This window comes from Girardinichthys multiradiatus, chromosome 3, assembly GCF_021462225.1.
Source record: "Girardinichthys multiradiatus isolate DD_20200921_A chromosome 3, DD_fGirMul_XY1, whole genome shotgun sequence".
Lineage (NCBI taxonomy): Eukaryota > Metazoa > Chordata > Actinopteri > Cyprinodontiformes > Goodeidae > Girardinichthys > Girardinichthys multiradiatus.
Window position 1 is genome coordinate 11,272,124 of NC_061796.1, and position 18,235 is coordinate 11,290,358.

The window sequence follows — 18,235 nt, forward strand, 5'->3', positions numbered from 1 at the left end:
CCCATCTAGCACAAGTATTGGGCCACGGGAATGCCATGATATGGCAGCCTAAACCATCACTGATCCACCCCCATGCTTCACTCTGGGCATGCAACAGTCTGGGTGGTACGCTTCTTTGGGGCTTCTCCACACCGTAACTCTCCCGGATGTGGGGAAAACAGTAAAGGTGGACTCATCAGAGAACAATACATGTTTCACATTGACCACGGCCCAAGATTTGCGCTCCTGGCACCATTGAAACCGACGTTTGGCATTGGCATGAGTGACCAAAGGTTTGGCTATAGCAGCCCGGCCGTGTATATTGACCCTGTGGAGCTCCCGACGGACAGTTCTGGTGGAAACAGGAGAGTTGAGGTGCACATTTAATTCTGCCGTGATTTGGGCAGCCGTGGTTTTATGTTTCTTGGATACAATCCGGGTTAGCACCCGAACCTCCCTTTCAGACAGCTTCCTCTTGCGTCCACAGTTAATCCTGTTGGATGTGGTTCGTCCTTCTTGGTGGTATGCTGACATTACCCTGGATACCGTGGCTCTTGATACATCACAAAGACTTGCTGTCTTGGTCACAGATACGCCAGCAAGATGTGCACCAACAATTTGTCCTCTTTTGAACTCTGGTATGTCACCCATAATGTTGTGTGCATTTCAATATTTTGAGCAAAACTGTGCTCTTACCCTGCTAATTGAACCTTTACACTCTGCTCTTACTGGTGCAATGTGCCATCAATGAAGACTAGCTACCAGGCTGGTCCATTGTAGCCATGAAACCTCCCACACTAAAATGACAGGTGTTTCAGTTTCATTGTCCAACCCCTGTACATTTACATATAAATTTACACATAGAGTACAATAGGCTGCCTTAAAAAAAAAAGGTTTGACTTTACTAGACTCTCTTCTAAGAAAGTATTTTATTCCATTGTCTATTATAATGGTTGATTTAAAAATGATTACAAAAATAGTTTCAAGTTCCACTTTCTAGCTCCACTTTCTTTTCCATATTACAAAGTCTCATCTGATTCTTAGAAAGAAAAGCATTAAGAATATAATTCATATTGGTTTTGGTATCTTACCTACACCTTATTAAAAACTAGACACTTATACTGTCTACTTCAATAAACAAACAGGACAGAAAAGAGGTAGATGATGTGAAACCATTGATAATCAGTTGTACTAAATTATTTGTGAATTTGAAGGATGATTGTTCTTTTAAAATCAAATGGAGAAAACAATGTGATGAAGTAAAGACAAGGGTAATGATAATCGGTTAAAAATGTATAACTGTTAAAAGAATGTGGATAAAACTAAAAATTCTGTCACACTTTAAGCATCCACTTGCAATACAGCTCTCTAGTGAACAGAGAGATCAACCAGTTAATCTTCTGCCAAATGTGAAGAATTTGCAGGCTAGGTGCACATATTCCTAGACTTCCAAAAGCCACATATTTTCCCCCTGTTGAATTTGGCATGTTTAAGTCTACGTCTTGCCATCTACCCATTGGTCTTTTGTTAAACAGCTGCCTTCTGACTGGCTATCCTTGGCCATTTAGGAGGCTATAAGTTACTATGTAACTAGTAACTATGTTGCGTAATTGTGTCTTAATATCATTAAACTCTACAGGGTCAGCGTGCTCGAGAAGGAAGTTTGTCTTATTCCACAGATCACGTCTTTGTGCACTTTTTCTTGTGTAGCAGAAATCTTATGAAAAACATACAGTACAGCAAAACAAAACACATACTTGTTCTTACACATGTGCAGAGGAAATGTTTGCTTTTACCTACGAAGTGTTGTTGAGCACTTTTCCCCCCTGAATATGGTTGTGTAGCTGCAGCTTCCATGAGATTTGTACCGTACAGAGTATATACCTATGCCATGTGTACTATACTGTCCACTGGTATATTGCATCTAGAGCTATTGGGAATTAAGCATGGCAACATAACCAAGTTTGTTAATCCCACCAAAACATATGTCCAGACCTCATTGGAAACACAACAGTACATTAGGTCTTCATCATGTGAATGCTGTACTCATTTAGCAGTACTTAGCAAGACAGATATCTGGTGTGGACTCATTTATCACAAAGAGGTAGCTAAAGATGCTCTGATTCACATGCCTCTTCATTCATTACTTTCTTATGCTCCACTCAAATATTAAGCCATTATAACCCCTATGCTCTGCAACTTCCTAGTCATATTAATTATCAATTTCTCAATAGACAAAATTTTTTTGAAGGGAGTGCAGTCTTTTTTTACGTGGTTGTTGGAACTTTATAGGTTAAGGGAAATACTCATTAGCCTTTCATGGCAGTCCGTCTTAGTACGCAGTATTCATTATTCTAATTATCCGCAGATGAGACCAGAAAACCTGATTCATGTATCATTGAAATAACGTGCGTCACATCTCTTCAGGCAGCCTGTAATGAAACAGATTTAAATAATAAATATATGCTCTTTGCCAATAGCTCAGACTAAGTTTAAGGCCTTCCTTAAGGCATACTAGTCAGTGTAAATAAAACAAATCATTCTTTTATAACTTCAGGACACTATAAAGTACAACGGAAACTAAAATACTGGTCTAACAGGTATGTCCTGTGTGGTGGTCCGCTCACTGCTTCTTCTCCAAAAGTTACTTTGTATAGGCTATTTTCTGTCTTCCAACCTAAAATAAATTGGTTACTTATGCTCACCCTACAAAGCTTTTCTATCTCCTAAGAGTTAGGAAAAGGGTTTATCTGTGTGGACCAGCTTCTACCCCTCACTGAGGCATAGATCCTGCCCCATCACTTCCTCTTTTCCCTGTGTCTCTTGGATACATGTGCCAGATTCCCACATATGTGGGCCAGTCTCATTAGGATTTAACAGACAGAGGTTTTGGTCTAGGAAAGTCCCTGTCAGATTTGAGCAGCAAAAAAGTAGGTAGGCTGCAGAAGGAGACGACCCTGTGATGAGAAAGACAGCCGAGGGGATAAGGAGCTTGGGGATGAATCAAATGTCAGGGACTGTTTGGCCATTGTACATCAGAGGTTAGTCATCCTACTAACATGAGAAGCAGTTTACATCTGATTTAGAATTTCATATGGAGCATTCCCGTACAAAGACAAAGTACATATTGTAGTGATCTTGAAATTGCTCCACATGGTTTGTGATAGCACAATTAGACTTAAAGTTAACTACACTTTTATACAGCATCTAAACCCCTGCATAAAAATTACCATGCCCAATTTAGACATATTTGGCCCAGCCATGGCAGTAAACAAAGACTGAACTACACAAAGAGAACAAAAGAGACAGGTAAAAATGCTAAATCCCAGAATACCCCACTTTAACCCATTTTCATGACAACTCCCAAGAAGAAGCAGTCACAGCTAGAATCCCCGTGATGACATGGCTACAAAACTCTGCTCCTAGCGGCATTTCTTCCACTTTGCCCACAGCTCTCTATATGCTGCACTGGGACATACGCGCATGAATATCTTTACTTTGCTGGCCGAGTAGAAGAATTTAAAGAAAACGTGGATGCAAAGTAAAGTGCAGTCTTTTTGTGACCTAACGATAATAAGACTGGGTCACTGAAACTGGCTGTCTGAGCTCCAATTTGATCATAGATTTCGAAGCAGTTTTCCCTTCACTGCCTGAAGAAGACGGTTTGAAATGGAAGCTCTGCGCGTGTGATGTGTGCGTCAGTTCGAGCAACAAGATGCTAGGCAAAGAGTAGCAGCTACGTCTTGTCTATCGGATATGCTGAACTCAATTTGCTCTCTTGTTCATGAGAAGGGTTCATGGGAAGAGGTTGTGTCTAGTTTAGGATAAAACTATCTAAATATTTTTTCGTTGTTTTGCTTTGTTTGTGGAGCTTAACTGCTCAAGTGCAAACAGGTCACTGAGCCTGATGCTCCAAAAGTTTTGGGTGGTGTTTTAAAGTTGCAACAAACTGTATTTCAGTGAGTGCTTTAAACACTGATGGTCCAGTTACAAGAGCTTGCTTGGGTTTTTCTGCATTTCCCTTCACCTCCTCTCATTAACCTACATAAAATATGTCTGATTAGTCCTTATAAACGTGCTAAATTATGTCTCCGTCTTCTCAGCTTCCAGTGCTCAAGGTACCATTTGTTCTGCTGTGTTTACAGCATAACGTATTCTGTTAGAGCTGCAATCAGCCGTAGCATGCAGCCAGGACACAGACTTGGAGGGTTTGCTAAATAGCACAGCAGCAGCAGCTATTTTCTTGTTGTTTGCTGAGCCGGCTAATTTGGAATGTTATGTCATCACTCCAGACGTCCATTTGCCAAATTGGGAAACTATTAGTGCTTTCACACCAAACCTTTGGGACGCATTGTACAGTGCCGGGGTCCGGTTTCTGGATTGGATTATATCAGTGTGAACCCATCCTGGACCCTGAAAAGGACCAGAGAAATGCACCTCAGTAGGGTTTTATCCGAACCCTTGCAGTGTGAATGCTGGCTGGGTAAGCGTGCCAAAAGCAGAAGATGTGGTACAAAAAAGTGTACAAGCAATAGGGATAGCTGCACCCTGGAGAGGGTTGTGAAACAAAACCCATTCAAAAATGTGGGGGAGATTTACAAAGAGTGAACTGCAGCTGGAATCAGTGCTTCAAGAACCACCACGCACCGACGTAGGCAAGACATCAGTTTCAGCTGTCGCATTTCTTGTGTCAAGCCACTCTTGAACAAGAGACGGCGTCAGAAGCGTCTTGCCTGGGCTAAAGATAAAAAGGACTGCTGCTGAGTGGTCCAAAGTCATGTTTTCTGATGAAAGTAAATTTACCATTTTCTTTGGAAATCAAGGTCCCAGAGTCTGGAGGAAGAGAGGAGAGGCACAGAATCCATGTTGCTTGAGGTCCAGCGTAAAGCTTCCACCATCAGTGATGGTTTGGGTTGCCATGTCATCTGCTGGTGTTGGTCCACTGTGTTTTCTGAGGTCCAAGGTCAACGCAGCCATCTACCAGGAAGTTTTAGAGCACTTCATGCTTCCTGCTGCTGATCAACTTTATGGAGATGCAGATTTCATTTCCCAACAGAACTTGCACACGGTGCCTGCACACGGTGCCAAAGCTACCAGTACCTGGTTTAAGGACCATGGTATCTCTGTTCTTAATTGGCCACCAAACTCACCTGACCTTAACCCCATTGAAAATCTATGGGCATATTGTGAGGAGGAAGAGCTGAAGGCCACTAACAGACCAACCTGGGCTCTCATAACATCTGAGCAGTGCCGGAGAATGATCGACTACATGCCACGCCGCATTGCTGCAGTAATCCAGGCAAAAGGAGCCCCATCTCAGTATTGAGTGCTGTACATGTTCATACTTTTCATGTTCATACTTTTCAGTTGGCCAACATTTCTAAAAATCTGGTTTTTTGTATTGGTCTTAAGTAATATTCTAATTTTCTGAGATACTGAATTTGGGGTTTTCAGTAGTTGTCAGTTATAATCATCAAAATTAAAAGAAATAAACACCTGAAATATATCAGTCTGTGTGTGATGAATGAATATAATATACAATGGAATTACTAAAATAAATACATTTTTTCATGATATTCTAATTGTATGACCAACACCTCGTATATCTTTTGCGCCACCATTCCCCCTTCATTCACAGTGATGGCTAGTTAACACAACATTAAGAATCAATTGTCAAAAGTGTTGTTATTGATTTCTAATTCAGTAAATGATTTTTTGAAAAATTTGTTATTAAAATTGTGTTTTATTTTCCCTTCTGCTCTGCATTGTGAACTGGTTGTTTGTACCACGGTTTTAATAGTTTTTTGATTTTCATTAGTTTTTATTTTTATTCAGTTTTAACTTTAGATTTTCCATTCTATTTTAGTTTTAATTAGTTTTTAGCATTTGTTTGCTCATTTAGTTTTTATTTTTTGAAAATGCTTAGTTTCAGTTTAGTTTTTATTAGTTTTAGTTTTTTTTTTTTTTGTAACACGAGTTGCATACCACATCCTGTGGATGAGGGCGTGCTCTTTTACCTTCTCAAGGTAGATTAGCCATCTTCATGGAGTTTATGGTTTGTGGGATTTTCCCCCTTTAATAATTTCCCACATATTTTATTTCATTCCACGACAAGACTCTTGCTTTTATCTAAAACACAGTCCTACTCAATACTATTCCAAATTGGACTCTGGGGCTTTCTCCCTAGTTTTGACGACATGACACTAGGTGTGGACTTGACTGACGTACCTGCCATCTGCTGACATAATGCGGCACAGCAAAAACTGGAAACAACTTTATATGAGACACTTAAATGAAAACTAAGCACATCCGCTCTATCAATTATTTTAGGTAGTTTTGTGAACACTCATTACAGTTTCAGTTGGTTTTCCTTTTTTTTAAATTACAAAGTCTCGTGTTTATTTTTATTTCAGTTAACAAAAAAATCTTTTAGTACTAGTTTTTGTTTGTTAACGATAATAATCCTGGTTTGAACACATGCCAGTTGTTGTCCTTTTTTATTTTTAAAGCTAATTTGGCCTCATTCCAAATTCCTCAAAACAAACCCTGGTTCTTAAATATACGTAGATATTCACACTAAACTCTGATATCACTGCATTGTTTTATAGGTTATTGGTTGTCAGATTTATTTTCATCATATTAATTTTATTTTTTGTTTGTTAGTTTTCCATCAGTCAATCCTTATTTCTAGCGAAGTGACAAAGCTAAGGTGACAATGTGTTTTAGGTGCTTTCTCACCCTTTCTCCTCTTCCTTGCTGAACTGTGTATGCATGTCACTGACTCCCACTCTGCTTTGCTCTTTATCCACTGGCCTAACAAAATAAGTTATGAAAGGTTAAGTGATGGCAGGCTGTAGCCTGTGAGAACCCTGGCCTCTGTGTGTTCATGCAGGGCAGCAGATGAACAACTTTAACCCATCTGTAGAAAGTGGAAGCTCTCCCAATGTTACATTACAGGTGCCAGATTTGAAATGTGGAGGCAGAAAATCCCCTTTCTGCCTTTTGCAGTTAACTAGTGATGCCAACAATGATGTTTAAGTGATCAACACTCATATAATAATTAATGATTGAGATATATAATTTTTATCCTGTACACATGAAAAAAAGAAGTACTTTCTACAACATTGTTTTTATTTTCTACTCTAGCATCTCTCATTTTCCCTCTTATATTTCATTTTCACTTTTGTCAGGAGTTGTATTATAACCCACTGTTTTTCTCTGCAGGTATCCTTCTTCCTGTTCATTGTGTTTGTGGTTTACACCATGCTACCGTTCTCTATGCGGGAAGCTATCGTTGCCAGTGTCCTGACCTCCGCCTCTCACACCATTGTATTGACGGTCTGCTTGTCCACAACAGCTGATCACATGGAGGCAGTAGTGTGGCAGGTAAGCTGATCAACCTCAGAGATGGATTTACAGAAGACATAATAGTTTTAATTGTTTTAATTAGCCCATATAATTACTTTATACCTACAAATAATAGCTTGCGTTAGTGTAATAAATGGCTAATTTTATGACAACACAAATTAGTCAATTAGTAGATGTTTGTGATCATTCCGTTAGAGAAGAGTTATCACCTGCTACTATGCAACTTCACAAGACGATTAGCATAACAATGGAAAACGGCTTGTTCTAGATTTGCAAATTTCAATTATCAGTCCCTCCAAGTATCAATAACAATGAGTTGCTAAAGTGTTCTTGGCTCACTTTGTTAAACGATAAAGACCTGACCTTGATATATGATCCCAGGCAAGAAATAAATATTACTGATGTATTTGTTTCCCTGCTTTACTCCCTAGCATTGAAGGCACTAATTATCTTTAAAGCTGGGGATATGCTAAACTATTTTTTGTTTCCGATTTCATTATCAATTCCCAGTAGGTTTGCATCAGGGAAGGTTTGCATCAATCTATATTAGTTGTGGTCAGTCAGCATGGCAAGTGGGCACAAAAATCTTAAGATGGAGTGAAGACCGGAGTCTGTAAGTGTACGAGGAACCGAGCCGACCTCAGTTGTAGTCAAACAAAATTGGTTGAAATTTTTTAGGCTCATCTGGATGCAATCAGGTAGGGTGAACTGATTATCGATCCAAATGCAAACACATGTTGCTGACAGCCAATGAAAAAAAAGAAGTTGGGACATGGCAGGAGAGTAGTATATCTGCACACTGTAAGTTGAAGGTTCAAAGATTTAGGTGTTTCGTCTGTAAAAACATTGAATGGTTTGTTTAATTGGCCCCGTTTTCTCTTTTTTCCTTACTTTCGGCAGATACCAGGCGGTACGGAAAGAATGAAGGTATTGCGTGCTTCAGTTATGAAGCTGGTGTTTCAGAACTATATTTAAAATCGTGTCATTTTGTATTATGTGCATGTAAAAATATATAGAAAACGGCTAATCATTTAAAATGTAAAGATTGTTGACATGGTCATCCAGTCGAGCTATGAACAAAAACTATGCCGTGAGCTAAAGATACTCCAGGCTGACATGCTCATCCAATCACGTGTTTCACTATATTTACGTTATCACTTGTCTTAAACTTGAAATATTCTAAATTGCATCTGGGGGAGTGGAACAGAAATAAAACCCATCCGAGAATATCCGAGATTATACCCACCCACTATTATGTTTCTTCAAACTGTTGCCCTCACGAGAGTTTCCATGACTTTGATGCACTCAGTAGGCTTTAGTTGGTCTGAAAAAGACTGTAGTCTGTAAACCCCTTATCAGGTGAAGTTATTAAACGTCGGATCCCCAGTCTTTCAGTTGTTAAATAAAAATCAATCTGTTAGTGTAAAAATGTAGTCTTGTTTTGTTGAGTAGTGTCCCCCCTGCTTAAGAAGACAAAGTAAATGCATAAAGCTTATTTAGTAATTTGGAATAGTTATATCTACATTGAATTTAATTCTGTTATACTTTATTTGTTTAGTAGTAGCAAGCCCAGGACCCAATAGTAGTAGTTTTGAAATTATGTAAGTAAAATATGATGATGTTCTTTTAAATGTGAGATGTAGTCTCTTGTTCTAGCTTACAAAATTAGTATTTCTACATTACAATTTGTTGTAAATCTCTAGCCTACATTTTTAGCAAGGACCTTTAAGCTAAAACTAAAATTAGCATTGTAGGTTAAAGATAAAATAATTTTTGTAACTCAATTTAAAGGTCATCTTCTTTCATGCAGTATTGCTGTCTGAGTTTTGAATATTCAGGAAACTAATGGATGTGCTGGTGGATACTAGACATGCTAAAAAGAGTAGAATATATGTACTACTGAACTTACTTCACTGGGAAAAGTGATTTAACCATTTTGGAGTTGTATTCTACATTTGGTTAAGTACTACCCTTAAAGTCTGTAATGTCCATATTCTGTAAAACAAAATGATAAAAATGTATTTTCGCATTTCTTTAATCATTCATTGGGGTTGTATAAACGATATCACTAATAGCTGATAGAACTTAATGGCAAATGTATCATGGTACCAAAAAAGGTTGAGGTATTTCAACTTTAGCATAAGGACTGCACAAATAGCTAAATAATGTTTGTCTACTGAATGTAATGTTTTTAGATGGACCTGACATTTCTGTTTTTGTTCTGCACTTGTTAACTTTCCTCATTTATAAGGACATACTTGTATGATATTATGGTCAGGTGTACCTTGCCTAAAAATGAATGACAAAACAGAAAAGGTCCAAAGAAAAAGTTCGAAAGACCTTCTGAAAGGTTAGAGTATTGATTGTTTTCATGAGTTTTGACCAGGACTTATTTAAAAGACTACAATGCAGTTTAGTTCCTTGGAAGAGGTGGTTAAAACAATTACAGGTGTGGTTTAAAACTCAGACAATAGTGTAGTGTATATAAAACCTATAAATGTTAGAATTTTATAACTTAGAATTTCATTCAAACTGGTGTGATATAATGAATTATTAATGATGCTATACATAATAATGCTACTAGTACTATAGCCACAAGTAAGAGCATTTAATTGTTCCTTTTTGTTGTATAACCACTATTGTTAGACAAAACATTTTTCATTTGCATATTGTGTTAATCACGGAGTAGTAAAATCATCAATTAATCACAGTTTATATTGTTTAAAATATATTTGACAGACTTTCACAAAGAGTCGTAAAAAAGCTGCTGAATAGTTCGTTTTGCCAGTTTGAAAGCTACATTTGTGTACAAATTAGGGTTTTACTTGCTACACTGGGAAACCATTCAAGTGTAACCATTACAAATTGATTGCAATACAAAAGCAATGCAAACACCTTTTAATTAAGGCTCATAAAGAGAAACAGAAATCAGCTGCTCTTTGAACTGTAAAATAATGTTTCAAATATGTGCTTCTAAAAACCTTTTTATAGGAGCAATTGCAAATAGATTTTGGTCCTTTTTTAAATTTTTGTTCAGCACTGTTCTAAATTTCACTCTCAGACAGAACGGTGTCTTAAAGCACAATATTCGGATTGCTTTATTAATCTGAAATTCAAAATGTAAATTCATAAACAAAACCAACCAAACCAGTCAAAGTGATTTTTTTTTCTTCTTTTTTTAGTTTTTGAAAAATGTACAAAAGTATTGTGGTGTTCAGAGAAGATATAAAAAATTCAGTAGACTGTAAGAGAGACCATCTGCCCCAGATACAGTGAATAGACATGGACATAAGCCTAGCCAGTAGACCATATTTATATACTTGGCCATGGTGTTCGTTTTAATCAAATACAGTATAAAAGCAAAATGGGCACAAAGAATGTATTTAGTGTTCAATATGCACTTTGAATATAGTCCCATCTAATCCACCATATAGTGTATTGTGTTCACCTTTTTATCTGTTCATAATTCAATGCAACTTTTTTTTAACGGCATGTTGCACTCTCCAGATGGATCGGGATGTTAAGAAAAGAACAGCAGACAGTAACTGTTGGAGGGAGACATAGGGTGTGCTCCACCTCAAAAATAATCCTAATCAGTTTCTTTAACTACCTTAAATAATTGTTTTTACCCAAACACAATTTGGGAGGTTCCAGTATAAATAGCCTTTTTAAAGTTATGTCACACCATCAGTTTTTGTTCCAGACTTTGACTATGCCCGCCCAAAACCCTTACTTTATTATTGTTAACCGATTCAGATGTAGATTTTCTTGTGTGCTTTGGATCATTATTCCACTGCGTACCCAAGTAAGCTTCAGCTAAAGGTCACAAACTGAAGATTTTCCTTTAGGGCTTTCTGCAAGAGGGCAAAATTCATGGTTTCTTCAATTACAGCGAGTGATCCAGGTTCTGAATCAGTAAAGCAGCCCCAGACAGTCCACCATCATGTTTGATTGTAGGTATGATGAACTTTCCTCTGTGCTCTGTTAGTTTTACACCATGTAAGGTAACGCCTACTTTCCAAAATAGGTGTATTTATTGTCATGTCAGCCCAAAGAAAATTTCACCAAAAGTCTTGGGGATCATCAGGATGTTTTTTTTTTGGTAAATGTGAGAAAGGTGTTTGAGCTGCTTTTGGAGCAGTGCTTTTGGCTTTTGAACTCTGCCATGGATGTTGTTTTTGCCCAGTCTCTTTCCTATTGTGGAATCATGAAATCTGACATTTAACTGAGAAAATTGAGATCTGCTTTATTCAATTGAGATTGTTAGGCTGGTCAGTCCTGAGAAGGTTTACCTCTGTTTTCTCCATTTGTGGATAACAGGTCTTATTGTGGTTCAATTGAGCCCCAAAGCCCTTAGGCTTTCTAACCCTTTCCAGACTTATATGAATTGTTTCTTGTCTGTTCACAAACCTCTTCAGATTGGGGCATTATGTGTTGTTTTTAAAGACCTTTAAACTACTTCATATTGTCAGACAGGGTCTATTTAAGTGATTTCAGGATTCTTCAGGTCAGGCCTTTAATCAACCTGGGTGAGTGAAACTGATCTCAGCTTTCGAAGGAAATGTGGTTAATCGCAGTTAATTCATGATTTAACAAGGAGCAGTTATACATACAGTTCCTTCTCAAAATATTAGCATATTGTGATAAAGTTCATTATTTTCCATAATGTCATGATGAAAATTTAACATTCATATATTTTAGATTCATTGCACACTAACTGAAATATTTCAGGTCTTTTATTGTCTTAATACAGATGATTGTGGCATACAGCTCATGAAAACCCAAAATTCCTATCTCACAATATTAGCATATTTCATCCGACCAATAAAAGAAAAGTGTTTTTAATACAAAAAACGTCAACCTTCAAATAATCATGTACAGTTATGCACTCAATACTTGGTCGGGAATCCTTTTGCAGAAATGACTGCTTCAATGCGGCGTGGCATGGAGGCAATCAGCCTGTGGCACTGCTGAGGTCTTATGGAGGCCCAGGATGCTTCGATAGCGGCCTTTAGCTCATCCAGAGTGTTGGGTCTTGAGTCTCTCAACGTTCTCTTCACAATATCCCACAGATTCTCTATGGGGTTCAGGTCAGGAGAGTTGGCAGGCCAATTGAGCACAGTGATACCATGGTCAGTAAACCATTTACCAGTGGTTTTGGCACTGTGAGCAGGTGCCAGGTCGTGCTGAAAAATGAAATCTTCATCTCCATAAATCTTTTCAGCAGATGGAAGCATGAATTGCTCCAAAATCTCCTGATAGCTAGCTGCATTGACCCTGCCCTTGATATAAAACACAGTGGACCAACACCAGCAGCTGACACGGCACCCCAGACCATCACTGACTGTGGGTACTTGTCACTGGACGTCTGGCATTTTGGCATTTCCTTCTCCCCAGTCTTCCTCCAGACTCTGGCACCTTGATATCTGAATGACATGCAGAATTTGCTTTCATCTGAAAAAAGTACTTTGGACCACTGAGCAACAGTCCAGTGCTGCTTCTCTGTAGCCCAGGTCAGGCGCTTCTGCCGCTGTTACTGGTTCAAAAGTGGCTTGACCTGGAATCCGGCACCTGTAGCCCATTTCCTGCACACGCCTGTGCACGGTGGCTCTGGATGTTTCTACTCCAGACTCAGTCCACTGCTTCCGCAGGTCCCCCAAGGTCTGGAATCGGCCCTTCTCCACAATATTCCTCAGGGTCCGGTCACCTCTTCTCGTTGTGCAGCGTTTTCTGCCACACTTTTTCCTTCCCACAGACTTCCCACTGAGGAGCCTTGATACAGCACTCTGGGAACAGCCTATTCATTCAGAAATTTATTTCTGTGTCTTACCCTCTTGCTTGAGGGTGTCAATAGTGGCCTCCTGGACAGCAGTCAGGTCGGCAGTCTTACCCATGATTGGGGTTTTGAGTGATGAACCAGGCTGGGAGTTTTAAAGGCCTCAGGAATCTTTTGCAGGTGTTTAGAGTTAACTCGTTGATTCAGATGATTAGGTTCATAGCTCGTTTAGAGACCCTTTTAATGATATGCTAATTTTGTGAGATAGGAATTTTGGGTTTTCATGAGCTGTATGCCAAAATCATCCATATATAAGACAATAAAAGACCTGAAATATTTCAGTTAGTGTGCAATGAATCTAAAATATATGAATGTTAAATTTTCATCATGACATTATGGAAAATAATGAACTTTATCACAATATGCTAATATTTTGAGAAGGACCTGTACACATAGGGCCAGGTTGGTTTGCCTTTTTTTATTTTTACGCTTAATAAAATAATTTCAAAATTGCTCTTTGCATTTACTCTTGGTATCTTTGTCTAGTATTAAAATTTGTTTTGTTAATTGAAACATTCAGGTCTGGGGTAAAAAGCAAAACCAGAAGAAACCTTTAAGGGGTCTAATATTTTTTAACGGCATTACATAGTCCCTCTAGTGAGCTTAGCACTTCTTCCCAATCAAATTTACACACCAGATCTTCAAAGGGATCCTGAAAAAAATCCTAATCAGTTTCTCTAACTACTTTAGCTAGCTCCCTTCCTGATCCAAATTCCCTGTGGAATTAAGAAGAAGAACTTGTCTCTGAAGCTTCTGGAGTCTGGCTTCTGTTAAACCAAAAAATAAATAAAATAAATTAGCTGCTTTTATCACCACTGGGACATGAAAAATAAGATGGATTCTTCACCTTAGTTCAGCTCCTTCCAGACCATAGTGAGCTTATTATGCAGACAAAGACCCAATTATCTTATCTGCCTCTTGTTTCACCCTGCTATAATTTGTGACTCAAACAGCACAGTTACTTGATCACCTCTGCAAAAACTCAACTCACTGAAGCATTTAATGTTTTTGATTGAGAACCGTTTCTTTGAGATATAGAAAATATCTCAACCCAACAGCTTCACACTTGGCAGCAAATGACTTCAGTACAGGATGATGGTTATGGCTTTAAGATTCCAGCGAAACCAAATATTCCAAGATAGACCATAGACTTTTTTTAGTTTTTTCTGAGGCATTTGACAGTTTGCCAGAACATCCTTGTGGCCAAACAAAAATCCTCCCATATAACATCTTAAGATTCCTTACATGTTTCTTCTTCCACAACCACATAGTCTTATAGATGTGCATTTATTTATTTATTATCATCATTTAACCTTTTTTGCATTGCGATGATTGTGATTTATTGTGAGAAGGACAGCGCTTTGAGTGTCTCGTTGCTGAAAAGCGCTATATAAATAAACTTACCTTACATTACCTTACACCACATGGGAGAACTCCAAGAGATGCTCTCAGGCTGGGGATCTCCACCTCCACTAGAAACACATACTGACTGTACTGTTTATTATGTGTGTCCATACAAGGATTTTTCTTTTTTAATTCAGGACAGGTCATGTAATATTTAATAGTTACTGTTTCTTGGTTCTAGTATTCAGTGTGTTAAGCCATGTTTAAAAACATACCAGATGATGTTTTAGTCCATGAGACAACATTGTCAAAGCCCAGAGTTTCTAACCCGATGCACAAGAGCTAAACCATAATTGTTCAACAAATCCAAAGTTTTCAGTTGTATGTACTGTGTAACTTTGGACTATTAAACTTGAAAAATTGTTTTGTTAAATTTCTATTCAGCTTGGTCTTTCTGTCTCTATATCTCCACAGATTTTGGCCAATGTAATTATTTTTATTTGTGGCAACGTGGCTGGGGTATACCACAAGCATCTAATGGAGTTGGCACTGAAACAGACCTACCAGGACACCTGTAACTGCATCAAGTCCCCAATTAAATTGGAGTTTGAGAAGAGACAGCAGGTAAACAAATACTTTTTAATCAGCAGTGAGTCAGTGAAAGTTAGGCTTGAATAGATTCTGTAGCATTACAGGCGGTAATGGTGGAATTAAATATTATAATTAGCAGTTTGTAGAATTAGCATGAGTTGAGTTTAATTATTTCTTGTATTTTAAGGAAAAAAAAAACATGCTACCAAGGAGAAGAATAACACTGATTCAATAAATGAATTATTATAAGAAACCATCGGGGTTTTTTATCAATATAGAAGCAACAAAGCCTTCTCAAGAACGAGGGCAACTGAAAATCTTTTTTTTACAAACACTTTCACTGTTTGCTCTAAACTTCCATCCTGAATCAGTAACAGTTTTGAGATATTTCTTAGCTTAAACACATTTCACTAATTGATGTATACTCACTCACAGCATATTTACATTGCTGGATGTGAAATGCTGTATATGTTCTAAAATCAATAGTCATTTAGTTTGTCCTAGATACGTTTACTGTTACTCATCACACCTTAGTTTCCAAGAACTTGGCCCTGGCTGTTCTGATTTATCCTCTAGCAGACTCATAATAAGTCATCTACATTCTTAAAACTGAATTGGTTTTCACACCATTTCTGACATTTTTCTGTGTACAGGATAAATACAACAGTAAGGGCAAATGCATGTGTCCCTATGTGGAGCCAGTCGAACAGCATATTGATTGGTCAAGATCCCATTTATCCACAATTTGAGTTTTGGATTGTATTGAATGCAGAAGAAAAATCCCCAAACTGTAATTGCATCAGCATGAAAGAGCGTTAACGAGTTTTTGAATGTAGTAACCAATGCAACTTGTTCTGTATGCGTTTAACCCTTGCAGATATTGTTAGAAGTATTCTGTTGTTGAAATTAAAACCTGAGTCCTTGAAACCAGTTAGCTCAGTTCAGTGGTTCCTCCAAATCCAATTTAAATTTGTTTCGACAGACAAATTTGTATCTAGAAGCATTTTTCACCCTTTAAAATTTAAATAATGTTTTCCAACCCACACCTGTGCCACAACATGCACATCATTCAAAATTACATAATTGCAGCATAATGGAGTCATAATTCTATAAAACAGAGGTTATCAGATTTTATGTGAAAAGGTTCAAATCTAATTTCTGGATAAAGTTGAAGGTAGAGAACGGGATGAGCAAAGGTCCATTGATTAAATTTGGTTACAACATGCAAGCAAAAGAAATGGCATTTATTGCCTACAACTGTTTAGCTGTGACTCTAAAACTCTGGCCACACTAAATGATTTTTTTTCCCCTGTGATTTTACTCCCGTTTCCAAGTCAGGAAAAGGTTGGACAGTCTGTTAGTTGTGGTCAGTCGCCACAGAGAGTCGACAGAAACATCTGTTTGTATAAGATGAGATGAAGACCAGATTCTGCAAAGGTGTGAGGGGAACTGATCCAACCTCAGAGAGAATTAGATGCACTCAGTTGGCATTAGTTAGTCTAAAAATCCCTGTAGTGTTTGATCCCTAAGCAGGCGAAGTTAAGTTAAACAATGCTAAGAGAATCTGACTTTTACTGTGGTAACAATTACCAGACAATGGTGGCAAAGAGCGGTCTAAACACAAAAACATGCAATGTACCAGAGACTGAAGCACTAAGGTTGCCATCCTTGGTGCCTTCTTGAAATGTGCATAGTATATTTTAAAATATTTAAAATATTAATGAAGACTTTAGTTGAAGCTACAGTTGGTGACCAGTGCTGTATTGTATAAGTCCCTGTTAAGTTTCAATGTCAAAGGAAAAAGACCAAGGCAAGTAGTCAGAAGCAAGGAAGAAAACTAAAGGCAACAATGGAGGAACACACTAAACTGCAAAGCTTAACTGATAAAAAGCAGGACCAATAAAGAAGAACCACCAAAGATAATAGGTATCTGCCAATGAAGAAAGGTCTGATTGGACACCAGACACATGACAAAAAAAAAAAAAACTCGAAAACCATAAGATAACGGTCATTTTCATTATCAAAACTGATTAGTGAAAACACTAATGTATGTTAACTTTGTTTTCATTATTAAAGGAAGAATTAATGATGGTAGGTTTGAGCAAGGTTGACTGTTTAAATATTTAACAATAGATGATTTGGCTAGCTTTTAAATACTACTGAAGTTGTTTCTTTTCTAGAGCTTTCAATATGTATCAGGGTGTATCCATCTGCTGCTATGAAAGCATATACTTTGTGATGGAGCTGTTTTCCCGATAGTAACATGAGTTTGTGTTGTTTGAGCTGCTTTGTATGAAGCCTAAAATGCCTTAGGTGAAGTGTTTTGCAGCGGCCCTAGAGTGCTGGCTACAGCTCTGTTTGTGACAGATGGTAGTATTTGTGTAGAGGCAGTTCTTTTAAGCGCCTGGTGCACTCATAATATATTCCGTTTGCAGCAGGCTTTTAACCAAAGTGCATTTCAGTGTAGTATGTGCATATATTTGTGGTCTGAACATTCCAAGCGACACTGTGTGAATCCCTCATAAGCCCCAACTCCATGCAGTTTTTGCCTGCAGCCACTACTCATACAACCATCAGAGCCGTATAAATGGTGCAGAGCAAAGATCAGTATCCGTCAGGGTGGTAATGGCCTCTAGCCCAGAGGTCTGCAACTCCTGTCCTTGAGTGCCATTGTCTTGCACCTTTTGGATGCAACCTTGCTCCAACACACCTGAATCAAATAAATGGTTTTGCTGATATCCTTGCAAAACTTGCTGACATGCTAAGGAAGTAATTCAGCCTTTTGGTTCAGGTATGTTGGAGCAGGGATGCATCCAAAAGTTGCAGGACAGTGTCACTCATGGACTGGAGTTGCAGACCCCTGTTCTAGACCTATTGAGACCTAAGGCTTTGCTATAAAAGCATTTTATGTCCCCACCAGTCTGTGAAAAGAAGAACTTTAGAAACTGGGGTTTCCCAAAATTAGGTCAGAACATAGGGCAGTAAAGAAATACAGGATGTACTTGTAATGCTACAATAAATGTTGGGCATGTTTTTGCCTATTTTTGTAAGAATATGATTCAATCGGTTTGTTTTGACAGTATTAATTGTTTGGACATTATAATAATAATCCTGCAT

At 38.0% G+C, this 18,235-nt stretch overlaps 1 protein-coding gene across 5 annotated transcripts in view; it reads left to right on the forward strand.

Moving 5' to 3' along the window:
* Nucleotides 1–18,235, forward strand: part of adcy2a (adenylate cyclase 2a) — a 49,789-nt gene that overhangs the window by 4,054 nt on the left and 27,500 nt on the right. For all 5 annotated transcript variants that reach the window (XM_047360744.1, XM_047360745.1, XM_047360746.1 and 2 more), the window contains 2 exons: nt 7,204–7,365; nt 15,002–15,151. In XM_047360744.1, the coding sequence (XP_047216700.1) occupies nt 7,204–7,365; nt 15,002–15,151 (312 nt within the window). The remainder of the gene's footprint in view (nt 1–7,203; nt 7,366–15,001; nt 15,152–18,235) is intronic.